Source organism: Poecilia reticulata, chromosome 21 (genome assembly GCF_904066995.2).
Source record: "Poecilia reticulata chromosome 21, P_reticulata-male-v2, whole genome shotgun sequence".
Taxonomy (NCBI): Eukaryota; Metazoa; Chordata; class Actinopteri; order Cyprinodontiformes; family Poeciliidae; genus Poecilia; species Poecilia reticulata.
The window spans coordinates 18,673,681-18,701,338 of NC_088850.1; the positions used below are offsets into that span (position 1 = coordinate 18,673,681).

Sequence of the window (27,658 nt, forward strand, 5' to 3'; positions counted from 1 at the left end):
ACCAAACTGTGACCCATCCCCTGTCATCCCACCGATCGAGTTCATGAGTAACACAGAGCAAGGTTGCCTGCGGGGGAGTAATTGAAGAGTTTCTAGGAAAGTGAATTAAAGCTAACCTGATTTGATTTCACATTTGCAGGCACCAGTGTCTTCCTCCCAACAATTAGGCGTGTCTGAGTTTATTTTCGTACGAAGTGAAACTCCGGAGTTAAAGCGCACTTGAACAGAAAAGGCGGCGTGGCAGTGACAGCCTGTTGTTACAGCGTCTGTCTGAGCAGGTAAGTGTGTGTCGGTCTCTCTCAGTGTGTGTCTCCCGGTACTGACCATGTGCATGGCCTCCTGGCGCTGGGGCAGCGAGGACAGCTGGGACTCGGAGTGGTACAGAGTCATTCCCTTCCTCAGGGCTCGGAGGTCACCCGGGTTGCACTGCTGCGCACACGTGGGCACGAAACGGACACGCACACACACACACACACACGCCACAAAATGACAGGAGAGATAAAAGACGTCAATGCAGAGAAACAAAAATTTACATGAAACTAAACTGTAATGCATCCTGATGGACCAAAATAATTAACTTGGGAGGGTAGAGGAAAGTGGAAAAATGCATTTAATGATTCGCAGAGATGCACCAATGAGAATAACGCCAAATTTTGATCTCTGATTTTTGTAATTATTTGAGATATAATTAACTGTAGAGAAGGACAGATCAAGTGGCAAGAGATCAGAATGGACAGTTTGTCCTTGATCAGCCCTTATTGATTATTACACGGAAGTGTGTAATATTTTTTCCTCTCATCATTGAATGCATCAGAAATGAGAACTCGTGTTCACATAGCAAAACTAACACATCAACTGAATTTTTTTCAGGGTGAAATTTTTAAAAAATGGTTCTAAACCTCCGGCATCTGATAGACGAATGGGAAATCTGGTACTTTTTGCATGTTCCCATTGGATTCAAACTACTTCCTCCATCCAAGAACCTGCTGCACATTTATTAATCTTCAGAATGTCAAATTGGAATCTGTCAAAATCAATATCTGCAGTCCAGACCTCAGAAAAAGGAGAAAAAGAGAAGCTGGTGGCGGCCAGAGAAAACCTGATTTAGCGTCGCTCACGACCAGCTTTCAAATGCTTTCTTCCCAACTTGGCTGCCATGGACTGTCATAAATTAGGTATTTGAAGTGTGTGGTACACACTTTAGTCTCAAGAGATACAAAAAAGTTGGTGAAAAAAAAAACATCTACAGCAAATGTCAAAGAAACAAAGAGAAAATTCTTGCAAAGATCTGACACAGAACCGACCCTAATATAGTCCATCAAAGAAACTGGAGCAAACTACATCTTTTGACAGAATGCTGGTTACAAAGTGCTTATCTAGAGTTTCAAAAGCTTTTTACTTTCTGTCTGAATGACTCACCGACTAGAGTTAAATGACTCAACAACAAAATTAATTATCTTAAAGTGGTCGGAGCCTGGACTAAATGAGTGGAAAAAACAGTTAAAAGGTATAAGAAATGCCAGAATGCCAGAAGGACTGGAAAACAACTCAAAAAAATCAAAAGGACTACAAAAACTAATCCGATGCCAAATTAAAAAAAAAAAGTGAGGACGATCTTGTTGCCAATTCAGTGCCACAGTGCATCAAAATCAAAGAATCTCATTAAGCATTTTGATGAATTATAGAGGTAATTATTAAAATCCAGTTAAATCAAACATTGATTGCATGTTATTTCTCAAAGACTTTATATTGCACACTTAGTATGTGGAGCATGGATCTTCACTTGATTATGAGATTATGATCAAACAACAAATTATTCTGGATAACTGGCAGCTTAAGTGGTTACAAAACCTCCTGATTTGATGAATGGCTGGTACAAAATGTCCACTGCCAGGCCTGGAAAATTTGGCAAGAAAATGACTTTTAATGTGAATGTGCAAAATGGAAAGGGGAAATTTTCCAGCACCTTCTTTAAGACTTTTAAATATAATACATTATCTAAACAAATTAAATAAACAGTGTGCTGTATTCATAAAATAAGAATCCTAAATCTAACATATACAGACGTAATGCAACCTCCTCAAAAACTAGCTGTGAGACCAAAACCATTTTTGTATCTTGTGGTCTCCCTTCCAACGCCACCTGTGCTCTACTCATCAGGTTGACATTGGCTGCTTCCTGAGCTAATGACACTTCACCCACTGAAGTGTGGGCAGGATCATTTTGTGCCCTCATGTACGGTCACAATGTACAAAAGAGGAGCGCTCTTTAGATTTTGTCCTCATTAGCAGCCCAGAGACGACCCGTTCCTGTTGGGCACCAACCAGTCCAGCTTGGCGCTGTTGGTAGGATCACGGCTCTGTGACATTTTTTATGTCACGCACGGCTGTTTCTCCCCCCTCCCGTGTGTGAAGCATGTTATTTTTTTTCATAAATCACACAAGAGAACTGGGGGCTACAGAGGTTTTTTTTTATTTTTTTTTTTATCACTGTTCAAGCAAAACACTCAGGTGCGCACTCACCTAAATTTTCCATGCGTAAACCCTTAATCGGCATTCCGTACCTCTTCTCTGCTCCGTGGCATTTCTCTAACCTTTCCTAATCTTTCCCATGGCACTGCTTGAACTACCCTTTGTAGCTTTTTGTATTCAAGCCCACAACGTTTTACTCTGGGCTCCGTCAAGAGCCTCAAAATGTCAGATGAAGAAAAGTGATAAACACATGTTACATAAAATCAAACACTTCATCTAAATCTAGTTCCATGGGAATCTTTTAAAACAAACCCAGCAGATGGATCTGGCTTTACTTCCAAGCACGCTCTGACCTTGACTATTTAGGCCAATAACGATATTCGACAGCAGAGGATAAATAAAACTCAGGGTCTTTCTTCACTCTATCCATCCATCACCGTGCTCTTGGAGGTGACAGGCTGAAGCGGAAAACATCGGCCATCTATTCCCCTCTTTGAGTTACGAAGGGCAGGAGTGATGCGGAAAGGACGGGGACAAGAAAGGTTTGATTTTTTCTTCAACCGTCTATAACTAATGAGAAGCTTGAATCACATAAGGCAGGTGCTAAGTGTGGCAAAACCAAAAAGCACAGGGACGCGCTATTTACAGGAACAATCGTGCTTGTATCTTTAAGAAAATCAGCAATCAGCTGAGGTGAGTTTTGCAGATATGGGAACTAAACTTAACCCTAAAATTTAAAAAAAGTGATACTTTTTTGTCAAAACAGAATAACAGTCAAAATGACAGAACCTGAGTCTTTTTTGAAATCTTAGACTTGTTTTCTTTCAGCTTTATACCTTACTAACGAACACATTAAGCACATAGTAATTCTGTTAGTAAATAGGTTGACAATCAGTGGCATCTAACATTCGATCCTGCAAGTTTTCTGGAGTGGAGTGTGATGATATATCTGCTCACAATACAGAGTTCCCTAGAATGAGAGGACCTCAGACTTTAGTCATAATTTGAGATATACAAGAAATCGTATATTTCTTGACAAAGAAGGGTTCCACATATCACAAATGCTGTAAGGGCCCTCGCAGATGTTAGGGCTGCCATCTGAATCTGCCGAAGCTGAAATATTTAGTCAGTGTTTTTTCCAGCAATCAAAAATGGTGAGGATGAAGAGTGAGTCTAAGTGTCCTGTGCTCCAGTTCTCTGTGAGAAAAGATAAAAAGCAATTTTTGGATGCATCTACGTTTTCCATTTTCTTACACCTGCTCTCTTTTGATTCCTTCCTCTACAGCAGTGTTTTTCAACCACTGTTCCGCGGCACACTAGTGTGCCGTGAGTGATCGTCAGGTGTGCCGTGGAAATTATTCAATTTCACTACGGTACCGTATTTTCCGGACTAAAAGCTGCTACTTTTTTCCTTAACTTTGAACCATGCGGATTGTAGCCCGCTGTGGCTTTTCTGCGGATTTTCTTCAACCACCAGGGGGCTCTCTAGCAGGAAGTGAATCATTAGAAGTCCAAATTGTGAATCAAAGAAGAACGGATAATTTTCATTTAGAACAAGCACATGCTAGCAGCAGGCACGACGGAGAAATGTTTTCAAACTCATATGATGCAGCTTTTAAGTTGAGGGTTGTGGATCTGGCTCTACAGGAGGGAAATAGAGCCGCTGCACTTTAGTTAGGTGTGAACGAAACCATGGTTTGACTTTGGAGACGGAGGGCTGCGTCCAGCAGATTTATTAGGACGAGGCATTCTGCTGGGTCCTAATGGAAAACCGAGAGCAGCTTCCAGTTTTTATTTTATTTTATTTTTTTTTAATTGAGGGTGCTAGTATGGTGCGCTCTATAGTCCGAAAAATACGGTAATTGGTTTTAAAAGATTTTTTGAAAATGAGTTATCTGCAAATAATGACATCTTCGAGTATCTGCTGTAGTAGTAGCAGCGGCGTAATCATGTAATTTTCTCACCACTAGATGGCAGTAGGTATAGAGCATTTTACATTAAAACTAGAATTAGTGATGCATGAATGTTACAGGTAGCGGTGAGAGCACTGAATCTAGAAAGACTGTGACGACAGTGATGGAAAAGACAGTGAAGCTCAGCAGTAGTTGGAAAGAGCACGAGTCCATTTCCCACAACATGTCTGTGTGAAGTGAGCTTCTCCAGCCTGGCTACTATAAAAACTAAAAACAGAGACAGAGATATTGAGGAAGAGCTTTGTCTTTCTTCAATTTCTGCCAGTAAATCAGATCTGTTTTCATCCAAACATGCACATGTTTCACACCAGGTGGGTAAAATATACAGATATTGACATTTTGTACATGCAACTCTTCATATTGTAACAGTGAATATGAAGTGAAATCTTTCCCAAATATTATTGCTTTTTTCAAAATAAGAATTATTTTCTGTATTCTGGCTATAAGATGCTTGTAGCCAGTACATCATCTGCATCATCTGTGGATTAGTTTGTAAAACACTTTGACATTTTCTACAACTTCTTTAAATTTAACACCACAGTGTTGTGGCTGTTGAGGTGTATTTTTGAAGTGGATATGTTAAGTGCAATTTGAAATAAGAAATGTAAAATGTGATAATACATTTTTGTGTTTATTTGATTCCTATTCAAGTGACTTTGATAAGAATGACTATATATAGGCGGCTACAGAGTATTTCCATTTTTAGTTAGTGGTGTGCCTCGGGATTTTTTCAATTAAAACAGTGTACCTTGACTCAAAAATGGTTGAAAAACACTGCTCTACAGTCCCTCTGACATCTCTCTGTAACTCCGGTCTGGATGGTCAACATTCTTGAATTAAGAGGCTATTGTTTTCCGTTTTAGCTGCACTCAAGTTTTAATGGGCCTGTCCCATTGTTCAGGAAGTTAGGCAATAGGTCCACTGAGTCATCAAATCCAATGCGGCATTTCCAGCTGCTCATCAAGATGACATGCAAAAGATCCAGAGATTCACCCCTCTTTTAAAGAAGTCTCCCACTTTTAAATCGCACGAGTTTCTTATCTTCGAACAGACATTTTTCTGTTATTCAGTTACACTCACACACACACACCAGTTGTCAACCATGCATAATGCATACACAGATCCACCTGTGTTGCCCCCGTACGTTCAATAATTCAGCCCACCAGACGTCTCGACAAGCAAGAACAAGCCAGTGTGGTTTACGCACCAAAGCACGATGCAGCGTTCGTTCGCCTGGGGTCAACAGTACAGAGCAGAACAGATCCAGGGACAGACAAAGGTTTTTCTAGCCATTAAAAGCCACATATGTACAGCAGAGCCTCCGGTATGAGTCATAAGTGCAACATGCAGGAGGCACATAGAGAGGACTGGACACAGAAGCAACACTTCTGTTTGTTAGAGAACAACAATCTCAGGTTGGTACATTTGACAAGGGAAGTCGATGTTCGCAACCTTCTAGATTATACCTGCTAGTTTACTCAATAAAAAGAAAACATGCTGCTTTCATACAAGAAGTGGTTTATTCAAGGTTTAGAAAGAATCTACCACTAATTTCCACGTCATATTTTTAAATGCATCTGTGCTCATAATGCCATGAAACCTATCTTTTACCACGGAATGAATGTATAAAAAGAGAATATCTTTAAAAGCAAGAAGATGTGCAAGAATTACAAATCACAAGTGGACTAAGACCACAAGTCTCTGTAGGCTCTAGAAGAAGAAGTCTTTTGGAGTGAATTAAAAACAGTGAAGTGATTCAAGTAGCTTCATTTGTTGGCGCCGCAGCTTCAACGCAAATGGACTCCCAGCTGTGGAATTAGCGCACACACTTCCAAATTGTGCATTCTGTTCCTGGGCGACAGAAATTGATGTTGATTTCTTTTTTCTTCTGCCACACTGCAAAAACAACAAAATCTTAATCGAGCAATCTTGGTTCAGTTTCTAGTACAAATATTTGACACTCGACATAAGAGAAAATCAACTTAAAAGTAATTTTCATGCAAGATATGAGCTTGTTTTAAGTCAACAATTCCTTAATATTGATGGAAAAAGTAGTTAATGTCACAAGAAAAATGTCTGCCAGTGAAACTAACATTTTTTCCATCAATATTAAGGAATTATTGACTTAAAAAAAGTGTATACATCTTGCTGAAAAGCTATTTGTAATTTAGTTTTGTCTTACTTTTGAACCTTCATTCTTTCATCTGTGTTCTCAAATATGCTGTGCCCTTTTTGGACGTGACATGGTGCTCTAGCAGACAGAGGTTTACATTTCCACTGCAGGAAAACATCTTTGCACAGCTAAAGGGAGTTAAAGAATGACGGTGCCAAGGCAGAGATCCAGTGGCAACCCTACGCAAAAAGAAGAACGCTAAAACTCACGGGCAGCGCTTCAGAAAAACTACATGCAACGCCAACTCCTTACAGTAATCTGCTAAGGTGTGGTTGCTTTTCTTAATTCCAAGAAATGTAAGCAGTGAGACACACAGAACAGGAAAATAACATTTTCTTTGGCCAGCATCCTGCTTTGTTCTACAGATTTCAGGGAGGCTCGCTCCATTCCACGTCTCTCCACTTCAGCCGGGAAAAAAAGTTGCAAATTTGCATTTACAAAATGAGTCAAGTGGATTTCCTCCACCACCTTATTAAATGAAACCGGTTTTACACGCTGTTGCACAGGTCGACTGTGTGCTGACAGACGAAGTGCTGTGAGTAATTGATGAATCACACAAATACCGCATCTTTGTCAAGGATGGGGTTTTGTTGTTCTGTTGAGCAAATCATTATGTGTATGATAAGATCAGGCGTGGATGACCTCTGCAAACCTTATCTAGCGGATGGAAGAGACTTCATATACAGTATGTCTCTTCATCAATAAGAGGCCAAAACCCACACATCCCAAAAAAACATTTGTGAGGCCGTGGCTGATTAGGGGAAGAATAAATAAAGTACTGACATCGGATCAGTCCATCCGTTAGGAAGTAGAAAGTATCAAGCTAAAAGCTGCGAAAAGTCCCATCACCAAAACATTTGCAGGAGTTAAAGGAGAGAAGCCCCAAGAGGTGGTGAGCGGCAGAGCCAACATTCAGGAAGATTTCAGAAGGTTACCTTTTTCATCTGTAACTGTGATAAGCTATAGCGGTTATGGGCCTAGAGAGAGAAAACACAACGTGAAAAGATGCATTGCGTCATTAGTTTCTGGTTGTGTAATGCAAAGACCTTGTACCTTTCCACATTTTCTCATGCTCCAGCTACAGACTTTACTGTGTTTCATGAGGGTTTTACCTGACGAACCAACAGCACAGGGCAATTGTGAAAAATGATTCGGAAGTTTTTTTGACTCACTAACTGATATAAAAACAAAGGACATTAGTCAATACCAGGGCTCCATGGAATTAGGCAAACAAAAACCTGCCATATAATTGTTGAAAATTGTGGTGGAGTTACTGATTATGGTTGCTTTAGTTCATTTATAACAATATCCCAATAACTTTGTGAGGTTTTGCAGTTTTCAGCTGAAATCAGTGATTTTTCAAGGTGACTTAGCAATTTCAATTTTATATATCATGCATGGTGGTGGCAACATCATGCTGTGGGGCAGTGTTTTTCCCCTGAAACTAAGACAGGAATTATCTATTGGACGCTACAAAGACACTAAAGATTGGGCTGGAGGTTCATCCTTCAGCAGACAATAGTACTAAAAATATAGCCATATAGTTTTAGCATAAAACATATCTGTGTTAAAAATGGCCTAATAAAAGTCAAAACCTAAAGCTAATAGAAAATCTGTTGCCAGGCTTCAAAACAGATTCCCTCCCTCCAATCCCATTGAGTTTGAGATGTTTTGCAAGGAAGAAGAGACAAGAAATGTCACTTTGTAGCTTTGCAAAGCTAGTCGAGTTATGCTAGTATGTGGCTATAACTGCAGGAAATGTTTCTCTTTTTAGAGCTTCCAATTGTGTCTCACTTGGCAACCATTTACCTTTCTGTGTTGATTTCTTTTATGAAATCTCACTAAAATGCGTTTGGGTTTTTTACATGGAAAAGGTCCACGGCTCTGAGTGAGTTACTCGCCGAATGCCAGCTAAAAATAAAAAAAGAGGAGCCTCCCATTGTTCCTTCTTCCTGCCTCACGTGGATCACCTAATTGTAACATTTAGGAACTAATATTGTGGGTCTCGTTTGGCAACGGTGACTCCAACCTACACAGGAATCTGCTGGGACGTCACTACTGAAAGAGGAGTTGGTGTAAAAAAATTAATTAATTAATTAAAAAAGAAAGGAGTGAAAGGGTTTTCAGGATGGAAAATTCAACCTCAGCTTGACTGTCTGCAGTCTGGCTGGCATTCAAACGAGCTGCTGCACGTCATAAAACCTTCTGATGAAATGATAATGCTCGTCTCTATCTTTTAATGACATCTATCCCAATAATTAATGATTGTCCTTTGAATGTTGCAAACTTTCATCCCCCGTCCTGAAGGGCTAATTAGTGCCTGGGTTTTTTAGTGCAGTGTGGATATACACACTCCTCTGGAGACTGACATGTGACCTCCTGGTGAACCACACTGCTGTGCCCCCCCGCCCCCCTCCACCTCCTCACTCTTTCATGCTCCACACATTTAATCCTCTGAATTTTTTTTGGGGGGGGGAGTCACCACGAGGTCAACGTTGGAGGAGAAAGATTTGGTGGATAAAGTTTTACTCAGTCACTGTCACTTAAAGCTTTCCCATCTTTTTTTTTTTTTTCCTCTTCCTCTCATCTTTCTTCCACTTCCCCCGCTTCTATAACAGCTGGGGCTAAGATCGCTGCTCGCAACTGCAGATTACAGGCTCTCTATGAATTAAACATTGGTACACATATTCTGCAGCTAACAAGCCTCGGCCCGTTGTGAGGGGACGTATTCGCAGAGGCATCGGGCGAGAGCGTTATGTCATCGCAGCCGCCGATCACACGTTTTGGGATAAGTTTTGGCGAAATCCTGACGGGGTTTGTAGGGTAGATTTTGTGTGTTTGCGTCTCACCTGAGAGAGGAGCTTGTTGTTGTCGTCCTCAAGTATCCGGACCTTTGTCTCCAGCTGCCTGATGTAGTTGGAGGAGGAATCTGAAAACGAGACGGAGGAGAAGCGATTAGCATTTCAAAGACCTGGAGCGGAAACGAGAGGCAGACAGGCGGGCCAGTGGGGCAGAAAGAGGTTGATGCACGAATAAGACTTATAAAAACTAAAACAACAACAAGAAAAGTCTTTCTGCAAGAGTGCTCTCCAAATGGTTCAGTCTAAGATTCAAAAAACAAAAAACAAACAAAAAAACAAAAAAAAACAGAGAGTTGACCTTTTAGTTTCAAAATAGCTCAACTTGAATTAAACAGACTTTGACTTTTCCCCCAGTCCACCCGTTACTATATTCCACCACTCAGCCGGCTTAAAAAGGGATACTTAACTTTTTCTGTTTTTGAAATATTATATATTGTCATGCCATTAGAACCAACGCAGTATCAAAACTGACTCAAAACTAAGGTGACTGGACCTTATGAACCATTTGTTCCAGCTCTTATTTTATATAGTGATCAAATTACGTTCTATGGTGCAGAAGCAACAAATGATCATATGTTCCATATTTAATTTGGATTTAAAATACATAAGAATCTAGAAAAAGACTTAATGCCACACTAATTCTACACAAAGAGCTTTTCTGAGGAGTCAATTATAATGTATTACACATTTTAAATCGAGTTAACTGCAGGGTCTGCAATGAATCACAATTAATCATGCAATGACAAAATAATCATTGTTGAATAAATAGACAAATGAGCTCAACAGCAAAGATATTTATTGTTTTAAATCTGTTGTTTAGGTTATTGACCCATATCAACAAACTATGTAAAGTGCTATTCAGTTCAAAAACACTTTAGTAAACACAAAGGAAAGTAAGATGTTTGTCATGGCACTGATTTCCTCTCCATGCGACTGGCAAAGAGCAATCCAATCAGTACCCTATAGGCCTTTTTCAGCTTCCTGCGACCACTTCCTTACAATCCTAGTGTTATAGTCATGCAACTATCGAGAGTTTCAGGAATCCCTGATGGGTCAATATTTGTAACCCATGTTTATTTCTATTTGGTTGCCATTAGTTACGTGTTTTCGGAGGAGAAGGGGAGTGAAGGGGACTGGCCTGTGGCATTTGATTGGTGACGGGATAGTGATGCTGCGCACGGTGTTTAACTGAAGCAGAGAAGCATAATCACTGGTGCAGTTACGTTTTCATGGTGTTAAAAGGCTGGGGAATTAATATCTGTAAACATTGCTCATTAGTCATAATAGCTACACTACTGGATTTTCATATTGGTGCATCTCCTACTTCTTACTCATTGATCTGCTATTTGATCAGCTGTTGAGTCTTAAGCAAAAACGAACAAGAATGAAAAAGGTCAAGTTTTCTCAAACAAAACTACATAAAACCTCTCATTATACATTTATTCTGTTTTCGATCTCATTCCGTCTTTCAGCCCTTAAAAAAAACAAAAAACAAAACCATTCAAGTTGGAAAAGATTTAATGTCTTTTTGCAGCTGTTAGCCATTTGTTGTGCAGTCTATGAGCCAAATAAACTTAATGCAGCCTGACATGAACAAACATTTACTCTTTTTTCTGCTGAACCAGAGCCTTTGAGTGGCCCGCATGTCTTTTGTACTGCTTGTTAAATATCAAAAAGACAGAATTATCGCACAACCGGGGTCCTCCTTACGTAGCAGCACTCTGTGCTAACCTGGATCAGGTTTACCAAGTTCAAGCTGGAGGATACGAGCCATGTGAGGGAGAGGTGCAGTTTGACTCGGCAGGCGGCACAGAGCCCGCTGTCTAAAAGGTTTGTTTAATTTATTGAGATAAAAGCCGAGTCACGAGGAGGCGCACACTTCTGCAACTCACACACACGCTTACATACACACACACAAAGCTTCATTTCACTCTGTTTACGAAGTGGGCCTGCAGTGGGACAGAGAGGGCACACTCATGCAACAAAGTGACGACAAATGTTATCCATCAGTGAGGTGAGATAGACATTATATACCAAGCATGAGTCAGAATTAATATGTTTTTATTTTCCTACTGCAAGTAGACGTGCACCAATTTATCGACTTATGGGCGCCAATTTTGTTAATGTTGGGAGATTGGTGATCGGATACTTACATGTGAAGCTGATCTTATCTACCTTGGCAAAGGTCTAAAAATCAATCACTCTTGGATCGGTCAAAATTGGTTGGCCGGTGAGGGTTTCTAAAAAATCAGTAATCGACAATCGGCCAGAAAACTGCAGTCGGTGCACCCCCGATGTGAAAGAAATACAATATGGTCGTCTCAAAATCTTACGACAAAATGAATTAGGCATGAAGAAAATAGTCTCGTCTCCTGCATCTTGCTAAAATATTCGCACCCCACACATCCTGAAGCCTTCAAAGATTTTTGTTGGTATTTTATCTTATTGACTGTCAAGTGGAAGGAAAAAGAAACCAAACTCTTTTACCAGAACAAATGACTTTGCCTTTTAAGTTTTAATTTGTTGGGTAAAGACTTATGTACTTATGTTTGATGGGGTTAAAAGTCTTTTGAGGTTGCTTATGAAGCAATTGCAATTCTTGACAATTCTTCTTTGTGAAGTAACACGAGCTCACTCAGACTGGATTGAGAACGTCCATCTTCAAAGTCTTGCTTTTGGTTCTCAAATACATTTGGTCCACACTTTGACTAGGCCATTCTAAGCTATTGCATTTAGTCCTGAGAGTCAAAGCAGAAAACCTTTGGCTTTTTACGGAGAGTCAGTGCAGCTTGGCAACCAAAGGCTGGACACCTACAGCAGGAGGTTAGACTGCCCAGAGCTGGTAATCCTCTCTAACTGCCTTGTGACCCTCTAATCTGCAGTCATCTGCTGGCCTGACCTGCAGCCAGATCTCAAGCCGATTAGGACAGAGGCTCCTCGGTCTTCAGTCATCACCAGCACGCTCACACAACAACGGGGAGGACTCTGAAAGACGGCGGGGGGGGAGGGGGGGGGGGGGATATAAACACACTAAATAGAGTGGTTAAATGCCACTCTATTTAATTTAAGTTATGGAATCAAACAAAAGAAAAGTGAATGCACTTTTGTTTCACAGGAACAACTACAGAGTTATGAAATGTGTGAAAGTGTTTTTTGAAAATTAGCAGCATTAGAGATGCTTTTCTCCCCACAGGCTTAACTTAGGCTTGGGAATGTCATGGTATGATAACACTGAGTAAAAATACATTATTTTCATTATCATATGCCATTTACATAAAATATTAAAAACTACAATACATAAACTAATATAAAATAGACAGATTTTTGCAGTTAAAATAATGTTATCGAATTTCTTTCATGACTTTTTAGACACGAAAGACGAACATAAAAAAACTTAATTTAACAGTTTTTATTAACATATCTTGTAGAATATTCCACCTTTTTTATAAATATGTTTTTATAAAGAAACACAAGTACAGCAGGCCTGTACTGGTTAATTAGTTGGGCTATGTGACACGTACAGCAAGCTACGAGTGACATTAGATCTGTCTGTCACTCTTAGCTTGATAACACCAATGCTAAAAACATTAAGATTGATAGGTGGCTAGCTACCCATCAATCTTAAAAGCTAGTTAGCTAAATGAAGTGCACTCCACACTGCTAGCTAGCTAGCAGGGCGCAGTAGTAGAGGGGAGAAGCAGGCCTGAATTCTTTATATTGAAAATAAGTGGGGGAAAAAACTCCTGTTTCTTCAGCGCTTTCTCATTTGAAGTTACATTTTAAAAATTTTCAGCTAGCTTGATAACTAGCCCATGACTAAGCTATGCACCTGCAAAACTCCCCTCAGCATCAATATATGGCAATGGTGCCCAAAGTGGGGTCCTTGAGGGCCAGCATCCTGCACATTTAGTTCTCTCCCTGGTGGTAGTAGCAACCTTCTCAGCATGTCAATGTTCTTCTTTTTAATGAGCCATAATTTAATCCAGGTGTGTTAAACCAGTGAGAGAACTAAAACATGCATGCCCTTAAATCTGAGCGTGAGGGAGAGTCCAACTCTTCCCAAAACACACACGCAGCTGCAGGGAGAATGCAACGGCCTGCCAGTTTTTAACACCAGGGCTCCAGAGTCATCCTGAAGGAAGAAGGGTGAGGAAATTAAACTGTTCCCTTCGGCCCCATTGTCACTCCTCGCTCCCTCAAGCGTCGCGTCTTTTCACTCTCAAAAACTCCTCAGGAACGGCTTCTGATCATACCAGAGCTGCACTGTTGAGATAAAATGCTTATCTTATCCTACTTGCACTGGTTTGTACAACCCAACACTGAGGGTGATGTTTCTTCTCGTCTGGTTTAAGCTCAACGTAGTATTATGTGCTGCCTAAAGGATTAGAAAAAGATGCAGAATATGCTCAGATTAGTAGTAAACAGTCTGCAGACTTTGAGATATGTGTGTGTGTGTGTGTGTGTGTGTGTGTGTGTGTGTGTGTGTGTATGCGTGCGTGTGTGTGTGAGTACTGGACAAGGTGAGGCACAGAGTGGCGCAAGTCCATGTGCCTTTCAGCACGTCACTCTGGATCGCGTCACTGCCACTGTGACCCACTTCCACTTGCCACTCCCTCCTTAACTCTGCCCCACTCCTCATTTCCCCCTGATTTATTTCCGTTTTTACTACATCCTTTTATTATTCCTCCTCCTACCATTGCAACAGTTCTGTTTGACTATTTCCAGACAGTCATTTCGGCGAGTAAAACCAAACAATGGCAGTTCAGCCAAAAGAAATCCAAGCCCCGGTTCCTTTGGAAAGGCCCTGACCTCTGCTGACCCTGCTTTGTTTTGCTCCTAGGCTCCAGAATACCCCATCCCCATCTGTCTATAACAGCTAATCAGCTAATCTTGCTTCTTCTGCGATGCATCACACTTACTCTTGGCCATTTTTCAAGTCAGATAGCTGCAGTTCCTCTTAAGATTGGGGCCAACTCCACACCCAGAATATGAATAATAGCGTCTATTCAAATCACACAGCATGGGAGTGTTAAGGTTTTACAGTGTAAACTTAACTTGAACTCGGCATGATTAAGTTATTAGTGATGACCCAACAATACCTCCCTACATCAGAATTACTGTCTCATGATAATCTCCTTATATCACCTTATACATTTGAAACCAGATATTGACATACACTGTGTAGAGAAATAACCTTTTATGCTTACTGTCTGACATCAAGTTCAACTTTTCCTATTTTAGGTCAGCTATGATGACCAAAACTATTGTTTGTCAGAGGTGCTTGGTGCAAAATATGCAAATCAACCAGAGAATAATTCAGCCATCATAAAACCCTGAAAGGTGAAAGGTACACTGCCTCAGCAACACCAGTTCTTTTAGGAAGAACGGGACAAAATTCCAGCAAATTACTGTGAAAAACTTGTTACCCAAAATCTTTGATCCAAATTTCCGGTTAAATAGTAAACCGATAATTCATACCTCACTTTTCTAGCCATACTGACCAATAAAAGCGCTTTCCACAGGAGACGCATTCACCTGCGGTCACAAACTGCGGTCACAAACGGGCACATTCATACGTGGATATGTAAATCTGCTGGCAGCTTCAGAGCATCGACGTGTGAAAGGAGGAAGCTGGGGACGATCCCACAACTTTCTGCTTGCTGCGAATTGACGAACTTATCTAACCTGAACTGGCTAAAACACTCTTCCTCAGCTTTTCACCTTGTCTAACTTGCTGTAAGGGTTAGCTGTGCTGCAGTGTGGAGAATAGAATATGTAAAAGAAATACGGCGCTGTTGCTTCATGGACTTAAGTTGTTATGTCCTTCATTCACCTCAAGTGTCTTCCCTCTTGCATCACGCGAAACCAACATGGGCAATAGCTAACGGGCTTGTAACCTTTTGCTTCCTGTTAAGTCAGTGTTAACACCCTTTCAGCAGGAGTTTGGGAGAAACAAAAAACTCTCCAGCTATATGATCTCCAGTGACTTTTTCCTGTAACCTTTTTCTCCATTGGAGTAAATCTAAACGTTATTTATAGCGTTTCATTAGGATTACAATAAAAACTGCTTGGCTCGGTGAAACAATGCTCTCTTTAAATTGGCCACATTCCCCTTCATCTGTTCATAACTTGAGCATCCCGCCTTCTGGGGTGCATGCCACAAATCCCATTACGGGATGCTGGGGCGGGCAAAAGTTTATTGTAGGTCGAAACACGCCTGCCTATTAAAAACAGACTGAGGAGCGCAGACGAAGGCGCGTCAGGTATGCTAGTAGGAGACATCGCAGGAATTAGATATTGCCGCAAAGGCTCTGTATATGAGAATATTAAAATGAGGCAGTAATACGACGCCAAAGGGAATGACGCAATAAACCATCCTCCACTGGTGTGGACTCCAAGGTCTTTGCAACATCAAAGTAGCTCGGGTAAAATACTCCGGTTGGAAAAAAAAAAAAAAAAAAAAAAAAGGACCATGCGTTGGAATCCCCTCATGTTTTCAAGTCAGATCCCAGAGCAGTTTAGGAGCCCACAGCATGCTGAAATCAGCCTGCTTTTATTATTCCTGGCTCAGCTCCGGCTTTCATCTCCTATTCACAGCTGTATTTCAGTGTTTTAACACAGAGACATGGATATTCTCTAAGAAATGTGAGTGCGTGTGTGTGTGTGTACGCCAAGAGTGAATGCCTATGCGCTGCGTTTGGAAGTCAGGGGAGTGTGTGTGCGTGTGTGTGTGTGGGTTTGAAAGGGTGTCTAAGCTGACAGCGTGAGTTTGTGTGGGAAGGAGGGAAAATGAGCATGAGGGTTGTGGAAGAAAGGGGATTTTTAAACCCATCTGTGATTACACTGTGTGTGCGTGCGTGCATGTGAGTGTGTGTGTGTGTTTAAGGCGGGACCAGGTTGGGTCAATTACCTCAAGATGTTGAAGAAAGAACTGAAACAGTCCAAGCTCTCCCTTCTTCTCCTTCAGCAACAACTTATTCCAACTGCAGCGGATTCCAGAAAAGGCCAACCTCAGAGCATCAAGTTAACCCACCAAAACGTCTCAGCTAACCAACAACTGAACAAAGCCAAGTCGGTCTGAAACACATTGGATCCATGCTGGGAAGTAAAATATGAATAGAAGTCGCTAAAAAAAAAAAAGAAAAGACGTCAGATGGGGGGAAATAAAAGCTAAAGGAATGAGGCACCACGACTTCAGATCGACTCATGGACGAAGGCAGCAATGATTGGAAGAAAGAGAACTGGGCAGACATAAGAATTTTCTTTCTAAGCTTAAAGCATGAATAACTTTGTAAATCCTGGATGTCAAAGGTACTAATAACACCTTGAAAAATCTGAACCTACTCTAAGGGACTGTAACAGATTTCTAATCCATGTCCAACTGCACCATTAATGAGTCTGCAGCATATGTTCCCTTTTATGGTCAATTTAATCTTAAAAAGGCTGGTATTATGCATTTTCCAGGTCATTTTATAATACTGTCAAGTAACTATGTTACCTTCAGTTATACAAATGATACTTATATCAAATATAACCATTTACTTCCTGATTTAATGCCTTGAAATTGGGCCTCTGTCTCTTTAAAAACTCCTGCTCTTTCTGAAACTCTGCTTTCAGGAAGTCATCACGATATAGCTTTTCTGCAAACCCTTTAACAATGTTTTTACCAGCGTTTCACTGAGAAGCAGCTCCTTTAATGAGCTCAGCTGAAGCACAGTTCCACCAGGTGTTTGCTAATGGCTGCAAGCTAGTCTGAAGGAGCAGAGTGGGGAGGGAGGCAGAGGCTGGTAAGGTTGGAAACTGAAGCTTGAAAGTGTCTCGTAGGCGACGCTAGGTCAAACCAGGCATTATGCACAGATGAATGGTTGCCACGGGAGATTAAGGGATTTCTCAAACATGCATGGAAGAATCAAGGCAACACTCCAGCATATGATTTTGATGAGGGAATAACATTATAATATGACAAAAAGCTCAGAAGAGTTGATTTTACATAATACTGCATCTTTAAATGTATCTGTTGAACCAAAAATAAAAATATTTATGAATAATATGTCATACTGCTTGGAAGCACAAACAGACAAACATCAGGTCCTATCTGGCATTTAATGTCGGTATCTAGCTTTTGATGTCTTTTGAATAGTGAGTGTGCACTGGGATGAAAGGTGTAAGGGAGTATGTTTTTCCTGCTTCGTCTCAATTTATTTGAATCCGATATTTAGGCGTTGGAGGGGAATGTGGAGATGCAAGTTCTGTCATGGATCTATAGGGTGTTTTTCTACAGTTTGAGAACTAAAATGGTAGTCGCATAGAAATAAGACAAAGAAATACGGTGGAATTGTATTGTTGTAGAAATAATGACGTTATATATTGCTAATTCTACTTAGCACGGACTCCACAGTTGCTGATACTTATTTTAAAACAGAGCAGTCATGTTAATGGGATTTAAAAATACACGCTGCGCCATAAGGTGCACCTAAAGTGGTTTTGTAGTTATACTTTATTAAAAGACTCGCATCAAAAGTGTCTCTTATGTGCATTTGAGGATAGCAAGAGCAGAAGATCAATGGACAACTGCACCCAATGTTTCTGCCCCAATAACTTCAGTCTTTTTTTTTTTTTTTACAATGCAAATCAATACAAAACAACAACAACCCTGACCTAATATTTGCTACTGTGTCAGTATATAAGTGCATGTATGCATGAGTCTTCTCAGAGTTAACACGCGCTTCTTCTGCTCGGCTGGGCAGCGATGGGTCAAGGCCGGGGCAAGCTGGCCAGATCAACAGAGAGAAGCACGTTAAGTGGGTACCCATGCTGCATTAATGAGGGGAACGGCAGAACCTGGCAACCCGAGCACGTAGCCCCTGGAAGGGCTTCAAAGGCTCGACTGGCTCATCAGCTGGCAGGGAGCTAACCCCATCTGACAAGACATGGCACCCACTCAGGGAGGGGAGAGAGAAAAGAGAGCACCTTACCTCACCATGCACAGTGTTTTTGTGTAGGAGTGTGATCTGGAAGCGGGTAAAAAAAAAAAAAAAAAGCACATTTGTTATGTAGATAAGGATGTAGAAATGTGTGTCTTGGCATGTCAAGACAGCTGAGAATGACTTCACGCTTAGAGAGGTGCAGTGCATGCGGAGGGACTTGTGTCAAAGTCAAAGTGCCGTTTGGATTACGCAACCGAAGGACATCTTCTCTGAGCAACCGTTAAACACGGACTAGGTGGAATCGACTTTGCACTCATTTGTTTTCTTGGTGGGGTTTTAACAACCTTCCTTGGAGCATTCAAGATTCTTCCTTTCTATCTTTCTTTCTTTTTTTTTTTTTTTTTTTTAAATAATCCCATTCCTCCGATTCACTGTAGGGTGAAGGTATGGAAAGAAGAAAGCTGATTAGTTGTGAGGACACCTTGAACCGTGACCACAGAATCCAAGCTGTGTTCTCTACTGGAAAACGATGATAAAAAAAAATTCTGTAAGCTCCTTTTGAATATCTGACTCATACTTTAATGTGTTTGACACAAAGTTTCTTGTTAGCAACATTTAATTCTGCTTTAAGAGTTAAGAGCTGAAATGTCTTTTCGGTACGGCAGCAACAAAGGAAACACAGCCAATTATTTAAAATAATTTTTTCACGGAAATTTCACAGCAAATGGGAAGTGGGAGCAATTATTCAAAACCTAAAATGAATCTCCATACACTTAAATACAAACGAACGAAGCTCCTGATCAAAATGAAAGTCTACACAATGGTTTACTATTTGCTGCTTTCTTTACAAGACATATTTTGTTGTCGAGTACAATAAATATTAATAATATAATGATATAAATGTTATAAGTAACAATTTTAATAGTGTTATGTTCAACATAGTATTGTGGCAGACGTAGGACTAATTGTTCCTTTTTTGTTTTAAGTAAAAGAATGACATCAATATGATATATTTTTTATGTAAATAGCTTGAAACCAAATCGGTACTGTTATATTATAATAATCTAAAACCACCCAATGTCTGTTACAGACTATTTGCTGGCTGTGTTGTTTTTAATAAAGCGCAAAGTGAGGAGTCCCGTCTAAAATAAAAACCTAACAGCAGGCCGCTTCATTTCCCCTCCGCCCCCCCATGTGACGCACAGCACAAATCAATCAGACCATTAAAGCTAAGCAACATGACAGGGAGTCATTACTGTCCTAATCTAATTACCCGCAATAATCGCATCTCGTTATGCGTGTAATCATGATGTGGCAGCCACTCAGCGCCTCATGCGGGTCAGGTGGTGCCGTTTAATGAATCGGGACATGTGGAAACCGATGTCCGACCATCGATCGCTCAGTCAACGTCGTCCCTGTCGGAGGTGGAAAGAGAGAGAGAAAGAGACATTCCTGCTTTTGCTTGCTTTATTTATGGACACCGAAGCAGACAGCGCTGCTGTCGCACACTCTGTCCGGGAAAGTGATGCATTTCTCTGCCGTCTCCTCGGCTTGACATCACCACCTTCTGAAGGGTCAGCGGACGTCTCCTCGCGCCTCCGGGCCAGCGCGGCCGGGCTAAAAATAGGACTGTGGTTGTGACAAGTCCAGTGTGCGTCTGTGCATGAGCTACGTACTAATTTGCGAACACATTAATGTCCTGTGGAAATACGTTTACCTTTCACCGACGTCGGGTATTTGCAGTGAGACATCAGCTAAAGCTGCCAGATCCTAATCTTTTGATTAGGCCAGAAGAAAGGCAGTCGGGGCAGGCTCGTTTGGTTTTAATCCCATGAAATCAAAGCTGCGGGCTAATATTTGGTTCAAGATCGTAATTACAGTCCATGTGTGAGCAGAGTGGCCATTCATCGCAAGACAAAAACAAAACCGAAAGGATTATGTGGCATTTGGAGATTAGCTATGGGCCATTGTTCTCCTCTGGGGTGTTGTGCAACTTGTGAACTCGCCCATGTAGAAAGTATGTTCTTTGTTATTTAGCAGAATATTTAGTACAGTAACCTCTTGTCTTTTTCACCTTAAAGTGCCCTCCAGCATCCCCATCGGTTACATAAAGAACAACCAACATCAAACGTCCTGGGTAACAATACCCGTCTGATATTAGATTGTGATGCAACAGTCTGCCAAATCAGTCAAGTCATTTGTCTGCTTTCATACCACGGAGAGGTCGGATAGCCATATGGCTGCGAAATCCTTTCATACGTTCCGCTGTCCTGCAGCTGGATTGATGAAATTGTCTGTTTAGGGGGTTTGCGACTCATTTGCTTGCATGATTAAGCTACACTCTCCTGCAGGAGTATTCAGAAAAGGTGTTACGTAAAGTAGTTCTTGATTTTACAGTGGGATGGAAACTGATAGCTAAAAGTGTTTCTCAGAAATAGGTAGGTTGGTGGCATCAACTAACTCAATCACTCTTTGATCACCTAGCAACTCAGTAATTCTGTGGTTACCTGGCAACAGCCAGTTGAGTAACTTGCACAGCAGCAGTTCCAGGTTTCGCCATCGTGCCATGGAGTGAAAAGGAAAAAGTCATGCCACCAGTGTGGCAGTATTTCAGATATTTAAATAAAAACTAATCAATAATTATTGATATCAACAATTATGAATAGACTGATATGAAATGCTTATATGAGGATGAGGTTTTCAGCCACATCGTCGTCTATGGAATAGTGGCAAGAAGAAAGCCAGGGTTGAAAGAAAGTCGTAAAAAAAAAAAAATTCCCTTTGGGATTTTCCAGAAGCCTATTGGAGACACAGGAAGAAAAATTAACTTTTTTGTCCGTAAGCGATAAAAACCAACACCGTCCATCACCGTGAACACACCTTCCGCACAATAAAGCGTGACGATAGCATCAGGCATGAAAAGCTGTTCTGAATTGATGGGAAGACTGATGGAGTGAAACACTGACAAGAATGTCAACTTCTAGAGTTGCAAAAGACTTACAAGCTCTAGCGGCTTACACTTAGCATATCACTTAAAATCCCAGTAAAATCCAGCGGAGTTGGGGATCGTACCGTGACAAAACCTGGAAGAGGTGGTTGTTATGCGATAGCTGGCTTTGTCACGTACGAGGCGCCAACCAACGCGCTGTGTAAACAAACAACAGAGGGCCTCGCGGGTGGAGAAAGTTGTCTTGGAGCCCCGCAGCCCTCTTTAACCCCATTCCTTCCCCAGTTGCCACGGTTTCGACGCCACAATCCCCCTCAGCGACCTCATTTGCATAAATCTGCATTTCTTTTAAAGCCCGTCTGACTGACTGCTGAGCTGGCAAAGGTTCTGCTTATGTAAGCAGGGCCTAATGGCACGCAGTTAGACGATAAACACAGAGGACGATCTTTCCATGAGCGCAAACCCTTAAAAACCCCGTTATTATCGGCAGCCGAAAAATCCCATCTCCCATGTGGGCCTGTGAGGCAATCTGCAAACCAGGACTGCTTCTTCAGATCCAGTGAAAACAGTCTTTTTCATTCTAATGACATCATGTTGTGGTGCCATTAAGAGTTCCCACCCCACTTTTATGAAATTATAAACTATGATTTCATCTGAATCCAAATCCCAGAGAGAAAAGGAGGCCAGGCAAGTCTCAACTTGTGGCTTTGCTACTGTATACAAGTGTGGACAAAATCTCCCTGCTCTTCTGTTTTGATCTAAAGCTTCAGATGAAGTTTTTTGTTTTTTTTATACCTGTGACAACATGTAGGAAAACGGAGAAAGATACTGTCTGAAAACAACGTAATAATGGAATTTTTCACTAATCCAAAAGGAAAGGAAGAAAGAAAAAAAAACCCATCTTGAATAAAACCACATGGCTAAAGAGAACATTTCCTGTGCTGGCTTGAGCTTTAGCAACTTTTCGCATGAAGGATGGAAGGGATCTGTGGAGGGCTATTGGCACGGTAAATGCCACAAAGACAAACATTAAAAAAAAAAAAGCAATTACGTAAGAGCGGCGCGGATAGATGGTTATCTCATCCCAACCGCAGCTACAGTGACGTTGGGCCGGCGCTAAGCAGCACTCCCGCTCGGTCCGGCAGCGTTGGATGAAACTAAATGAAGACGACAGCACTTAGACTTTGCTGTCGTCTGGAAAAATAAAGCCACTGGAAGGGTAACAGGAGAACGGCAGCGAGACGCGACGCGCATCGGAGAGACAAGAAGATCTTTGTGGACAGGACAAACAAAGGCTCAGGATCCCCAACACGGAGAAAGACAATTATCTATGCACACTTACACTGTTGGGAATATCTAATGATAATAGAAATACGGTAAATTGTAAAATGGTGACTGCCTAAAGCTGTGTTTGCTTTGCACAAAGAAGCTGGATTTTTCCTATAAATCAGTTGGCCGATAAATCGGTGCCTCCCTTCTATTAAGTTACACACGCACCCCTAAACAAAAAAAAAGAGATAATTTCTGGTATAAATATACAGTAATTTTAACTGACATAGTATTTGGTGAAATATGCAAATACATTTATTTATCATAAAAATATTATATTCACAGCCAAGTTCAAGTTTAATAGTAAACCTGGCAGATTAAGGTTGGTTATAATTTTGCCAATGTGTTTCTTTTGATGGGAAGTAATATTAATATTTTAGAGTGGCCTGAACACATTGCTATCTTGAAATAAACAGAGATTCTTAGTAGGAAGCTAAGAATTAGGGTGATGGCCAAGAGACCTTCCAAACTCAGAGCCTTGGAGTTTATAAGCAAAGATAATATTTGATTCCAAACGTGCAAAAAAAAAAAGGTCAGCATTTAAGAATTTGATTATTTTAGTGCCAATAAATGATGAATAATAAAAACTATTCCACTCATTGTTGAGAAAGGCTTAAACACAATGGGGGTTTTTGTGAAAATGGATCTTCTTTTTATATCTATTTATTATCTTTTGAGAGACTCCCATCTCATTTCCTGTCAGAAATAACTATTTTGGTAAAATAAGAATATAATTTTAATAATAATGTGACAGAGCTATGAATAACTTGAGGCTTTACTGTAGGTCAAATAACTGGAATAATCTGTAAATTTAAAAGATTCGATAAACAAAATACAACCATGCTTTACAGTCGCTGTCATTTTACTTTTTTTCCTGAAAGACTTGAGATTTACAGTATTTTCACAGTTTTCAAAGGTTATTTATCAAAACATACAAAGTGATTTTTACGATTATTTATATTGTGAATTTCTTATGAGTTTCTGTAAATTTCAGTCTTAAAAAAAAAAAAACAAACACCACTAACATAGTTGCTGTTGTTACAGATAAATTAGTTTGTACTCAAATAGTGTAATACTTTATTTTTTATGATAATTTTGTCTTAGCCATGTCTGTGCGACCACTGGTGTAATTTACCATAAACCCCAGATCAGATTAGCTTAGCCCTTCAGTTTAAACACAACCCAACGCCTTCTGTGTAAGAGTGACCAGTGTGTTCAGTGTGTTGACAGAACTGTGTGAAATGCGTCCAAGCAGGGAGCAAATCACCTTCTCACGTGTTCTGATGCAAAATCTATTTTTAACCGAGAGTCTTGTAAGCAGCAGCAGCAGCAGAGAAATTACATCTTTAATCCTTAAAGTGACGGGTCACGTAGCGCGCTGTGGATGAAAGGCAACAGAACATCTATGTATGTTTTTGGACACTAAAGTGGGACTTCTGGGAAGTGAAGAGTCGACCGAAACGTTTGAAACAGCCAGTAAGCCGCAGCTGAGAAAAAACTCGTGAGCTCTAACAAGCAAATATTAAGCCCATGCTTCTGGTTGTTATTACAGTTTGTTTTGGTTTTTGCCACCTGCAGGGCTGACAGATGAGCTGGTGGGAAACATGTCTAACCCATTTGTTTGATGGGAGCTCCCGAGCATTCCTCAGGTGTCCGAACTTGTCTAATTGTTGACTTGTTCCTCCTATATGTCGGATTGGGCCTCAAACCTATTCATTCAGTTCTTACAGCAACGGCTCCCGGCTCAGCTCAGTTCTAGTGACGCGCCAATAAATCAGAGGATGATTGGAAGGCAATGATACCAAATTTGAATAATTTAGTTGATTACATAATGCCCTCCCACTGAAGAAGAAGAAGCTGTGATGTGAGGAAAGGTGATGCCAAATGTACAATTAGATGCAATCAAACAAAAGCAGCTGAAGAATCTCAATGAAATGGCAATAAATAAATAAAAAAAGCAGAAATCAGGATATAATTAGCTCAGTGTGTTTTCTGTTTTCAAAGGAGTAATAATTGGAAGCCATTATGAGGATTGTGTGAAATGACCCCTATAATCCGCAAATAATTAGTTGGGTGATGTGAAACAATTACAACAGGTCAGTTCGTAATTCACAGCGCTTGCAAAACAAAGAGATCGAAAAGGTGAGCGGGAAGAGAGTTAGCGCTGACACAGGCGCCGCCATCTGGTGTGCTAAGCACGCCACAAGAAAACAATCCATAAAAAAAAAACAACACACACACACACACACAGCAGCAAACCTCATGTAACCCTGCTCCAAACACATGACACTGATTAATCATGCCAGTAAACACCTAAGTGTAGCCGATGAACGGCTTCATCAGGCGTTCCTGTTCCAAACATCGACCCTTTTCGGCGCTTCTCAAACAATAAAACTCTTGCTGCCACAGAGGTTTTTTTTATTTTATTTAGAGGTTTTAAAACCGATACAACAAAGAAGCACATCTTTAATTTATGTCCAGACCGGAGCTCAGACAGCATGTAGGGAGAATTTTAAGTACCGGCATAAATTATTCAGAGGCATCATAAGTGTCGCGATCCATAAGTGCCACTGTAGAGCTGAAGCATTCTGTCCTGTTTAATAGGCCTAAAACCCCTGTCTGCCTTCACAACCATTAGGTTTATTAGTGTTGCTTCTTCTAAGCGTTAAACACACCCCCACCCACACACACACACCATAAGCATGTGGACACACAGGAACAAATTCCATTAGCAAGTGAAACTAGAGGTTTATAGCCAGATGGTTAACCTGCCCTGAATCAAGCTGATGAAGACCACAGTGGGACTCTTATCTGGCCACACACACACACACACACGCACACACACACACACACACACACACACACATGCACACGCACGCACGCACCCACGCACGCACGCACGCACGCGCTCACACACAAACACCTCATAAAGGCTAATGGCAAGCCATCAACTGGTAATTTTACTATCCAGGACCTTATTATCAAGAAACACTTTCTCGCTTGTTGTTGGCTACACATGCAACGTCGTTTTGAAGCTGATGCCACCGAAGCCATTGTTCTGTGTTTTGATTTTTTTTTTCTTGTCTAAATATCAAACGGAGCAAGAAATGACGTAGAGAAACAGGAAGTAAGGTCTGAAACTGTCGCCGCTGCGTTCTGTAATATTGCCGGTGAGATACAAAATTTGCAAGCAGCTGAGAGAATTTAAAGTTTAGAGGAAATCTGATGCCTGACAAGAAGTTACTTAGAAGCTTTTTGCTGTAAAAAAAAAATTGATTTGGGGAGTAAACGTGAAACTGCAGCACAGTTCAGTTCAACTAAATGGATAGTTTGGGATTTCGAAAGTGCTAAAAGGTGATAAAAGTTAATATTTTACTGAAAGTAAATGCTCGTCATCTTTTTGTATAAATTCACAGTTAACCTCGAAAGGAGGCCGAGACCAAAATGGCCGTATATCACCGACCGTCGGCTTCGTTCCCCGAAAACACTGCAGCGGTTTGAGCGAGCGCCATTTTGTGAACCTTCGAAATGGAAATGCAGAGATTGATCGATTCAGATCAATGTGGGAATGCCCCAGTAGGACAGCTGGGAAATATTGCTCTGGGAATTAAATCGGTTTAGTAACGGAACCCTAAGAGCTTTTATTTGAACAAATATTCCAATCAGATACTTGATTTTTGGAAGGTATTTTGTTTCCCACTTGTCGACATGAACTCATTGGATTTGTCATGGTGAGCAAACGGATACTACAGTGTTACTGAGAAAGAGGCTTCCAGTAACTCTTTTTCTTTTGTCGTTTTTGTTTTGTTTTGTTATTATCTCTGTGTATCAGAACTTCCATTAGGAACGACTACAGTTCATTTTTTGTAAATGAAATTGATGCTAGCTTTGCAGCAGCACCGAGTGTTCAAAATAAGTAAATAATAAAGGGAGACGTTATAAAAGTACACCAAAGGATGCATTAATATTTTGTGAACTTCAAATGATCATCATAACAACAAGAAATGTCTGCTGCCTTTAAAGCTGAAAAGACAAGACTGACTAAAAATGAGAATTATATTTAGTCTTTTGTGGGGTTTTTTTGTGTGTTTTTGTTTTTTCCAGAATATAGCATCCCACTCAAGTCAAACGCAAGTTTGGGTCAGACACTCTTCTGTGTCCATTGTCGTCTGCAGAGCCAGCTGTCCTTTGAGAGTCGCCGTGTCGGCTCACATTAGCAGGGAGAGGCAACGGTCAGGCCCAGACAGCGGTCAGCAGGTGGTCCACCGCCTCACTGGATCTAACCAACACAACCAGAGAGAAGCGGACAGCGGCAAGGGAATGGTTTAAAAATGAAATTTAAGCAAACCTAAATCTGAATCTACTGTGATTTGTGCAAAAACAAAAAAAAAAAAAAAGGTTTGTAAATCAGCTCTGACAGGATCTAAATAAGCCCTTAGTGTTGTCTCTTTTTTTTTTTTTTTTTTTTTTTTTAAATGCAGGGTTATCAAACCTTTAATCATCTTACTGTAAAAGCCCCAGATTAGTATACAGCGACATATGCTGGCTTTTTTGTCCTTGGCAAAACTCTCAAATCTTTTCCTCTGAAACATAAAGCCTCTCTGTTTAGAGAGAAACCCTGTGTCTCATCGCAGGAACAGCGTTCGGTTTGAAACCACGGTCGGCCGTAAACGCGCCCGTAGGTGTGAATTTGCAACTCTCCTTCTCCCTGATAGGACGGCGACCTGGCCTGCTGGACAAACAGCGTGTTCTGGGAAATTGTCCAACATCCCTGAAAGCGTGTAGTGAATCAAATGGGGCGAGTAACGGATCGAGTGCTCTCTTTAATCTGTGCGCCATCAGCAAAATAACAATAATAATGATAATACAACAGCTTGTAGCGGTCTAAATACATCCACTGTTGCAAGTTATTAAAAAAAATAAGATAAATAACTGTAAAAGTGATGTCACATGGAGAAATTTGTTTGTTGTGCTTTT

The 27,658-nt window shown here is 40.8% G+C and overlaps 1 protein-coding gene across 4 annotated transcripts in view; it reads right to left on the reverse strand.

Moving 5' to 3' along the window:
• The window catches only part of ccdc85cb (coiled-coil domain containing 85C, b), a 53,108-nt gene that overhangs the window by 8,398 nt on the left and 17,052 nt on the right, over positions 1-27,658 (reverse strand). Inside the window, exons 2-4 of one of the 4 annotated variants that reach the window (XM_081602857.1) lie at positions 9,467-9,546; positions 7,553-7,594; positions 325-426 (exon numbers count right to left, since the gene is read on the reverse strand). In XM_081602857.1, the coding sequence (XP_081458983.1) occupies positions 325-426; positions 7,553-7,594; positions 9,467-9,546 (224 nt within the window). Of the gene's footprint in view, positions 1-324; positions 430-7,552; positions 7,595-9,466; positions 9,547-27,658 lie in introns of all 4 variants that reach the window. The other 3 variants (XM_008398241.3, XM_008398244.3, XM_008398243.3) reach the window with 3 other exon arrangements.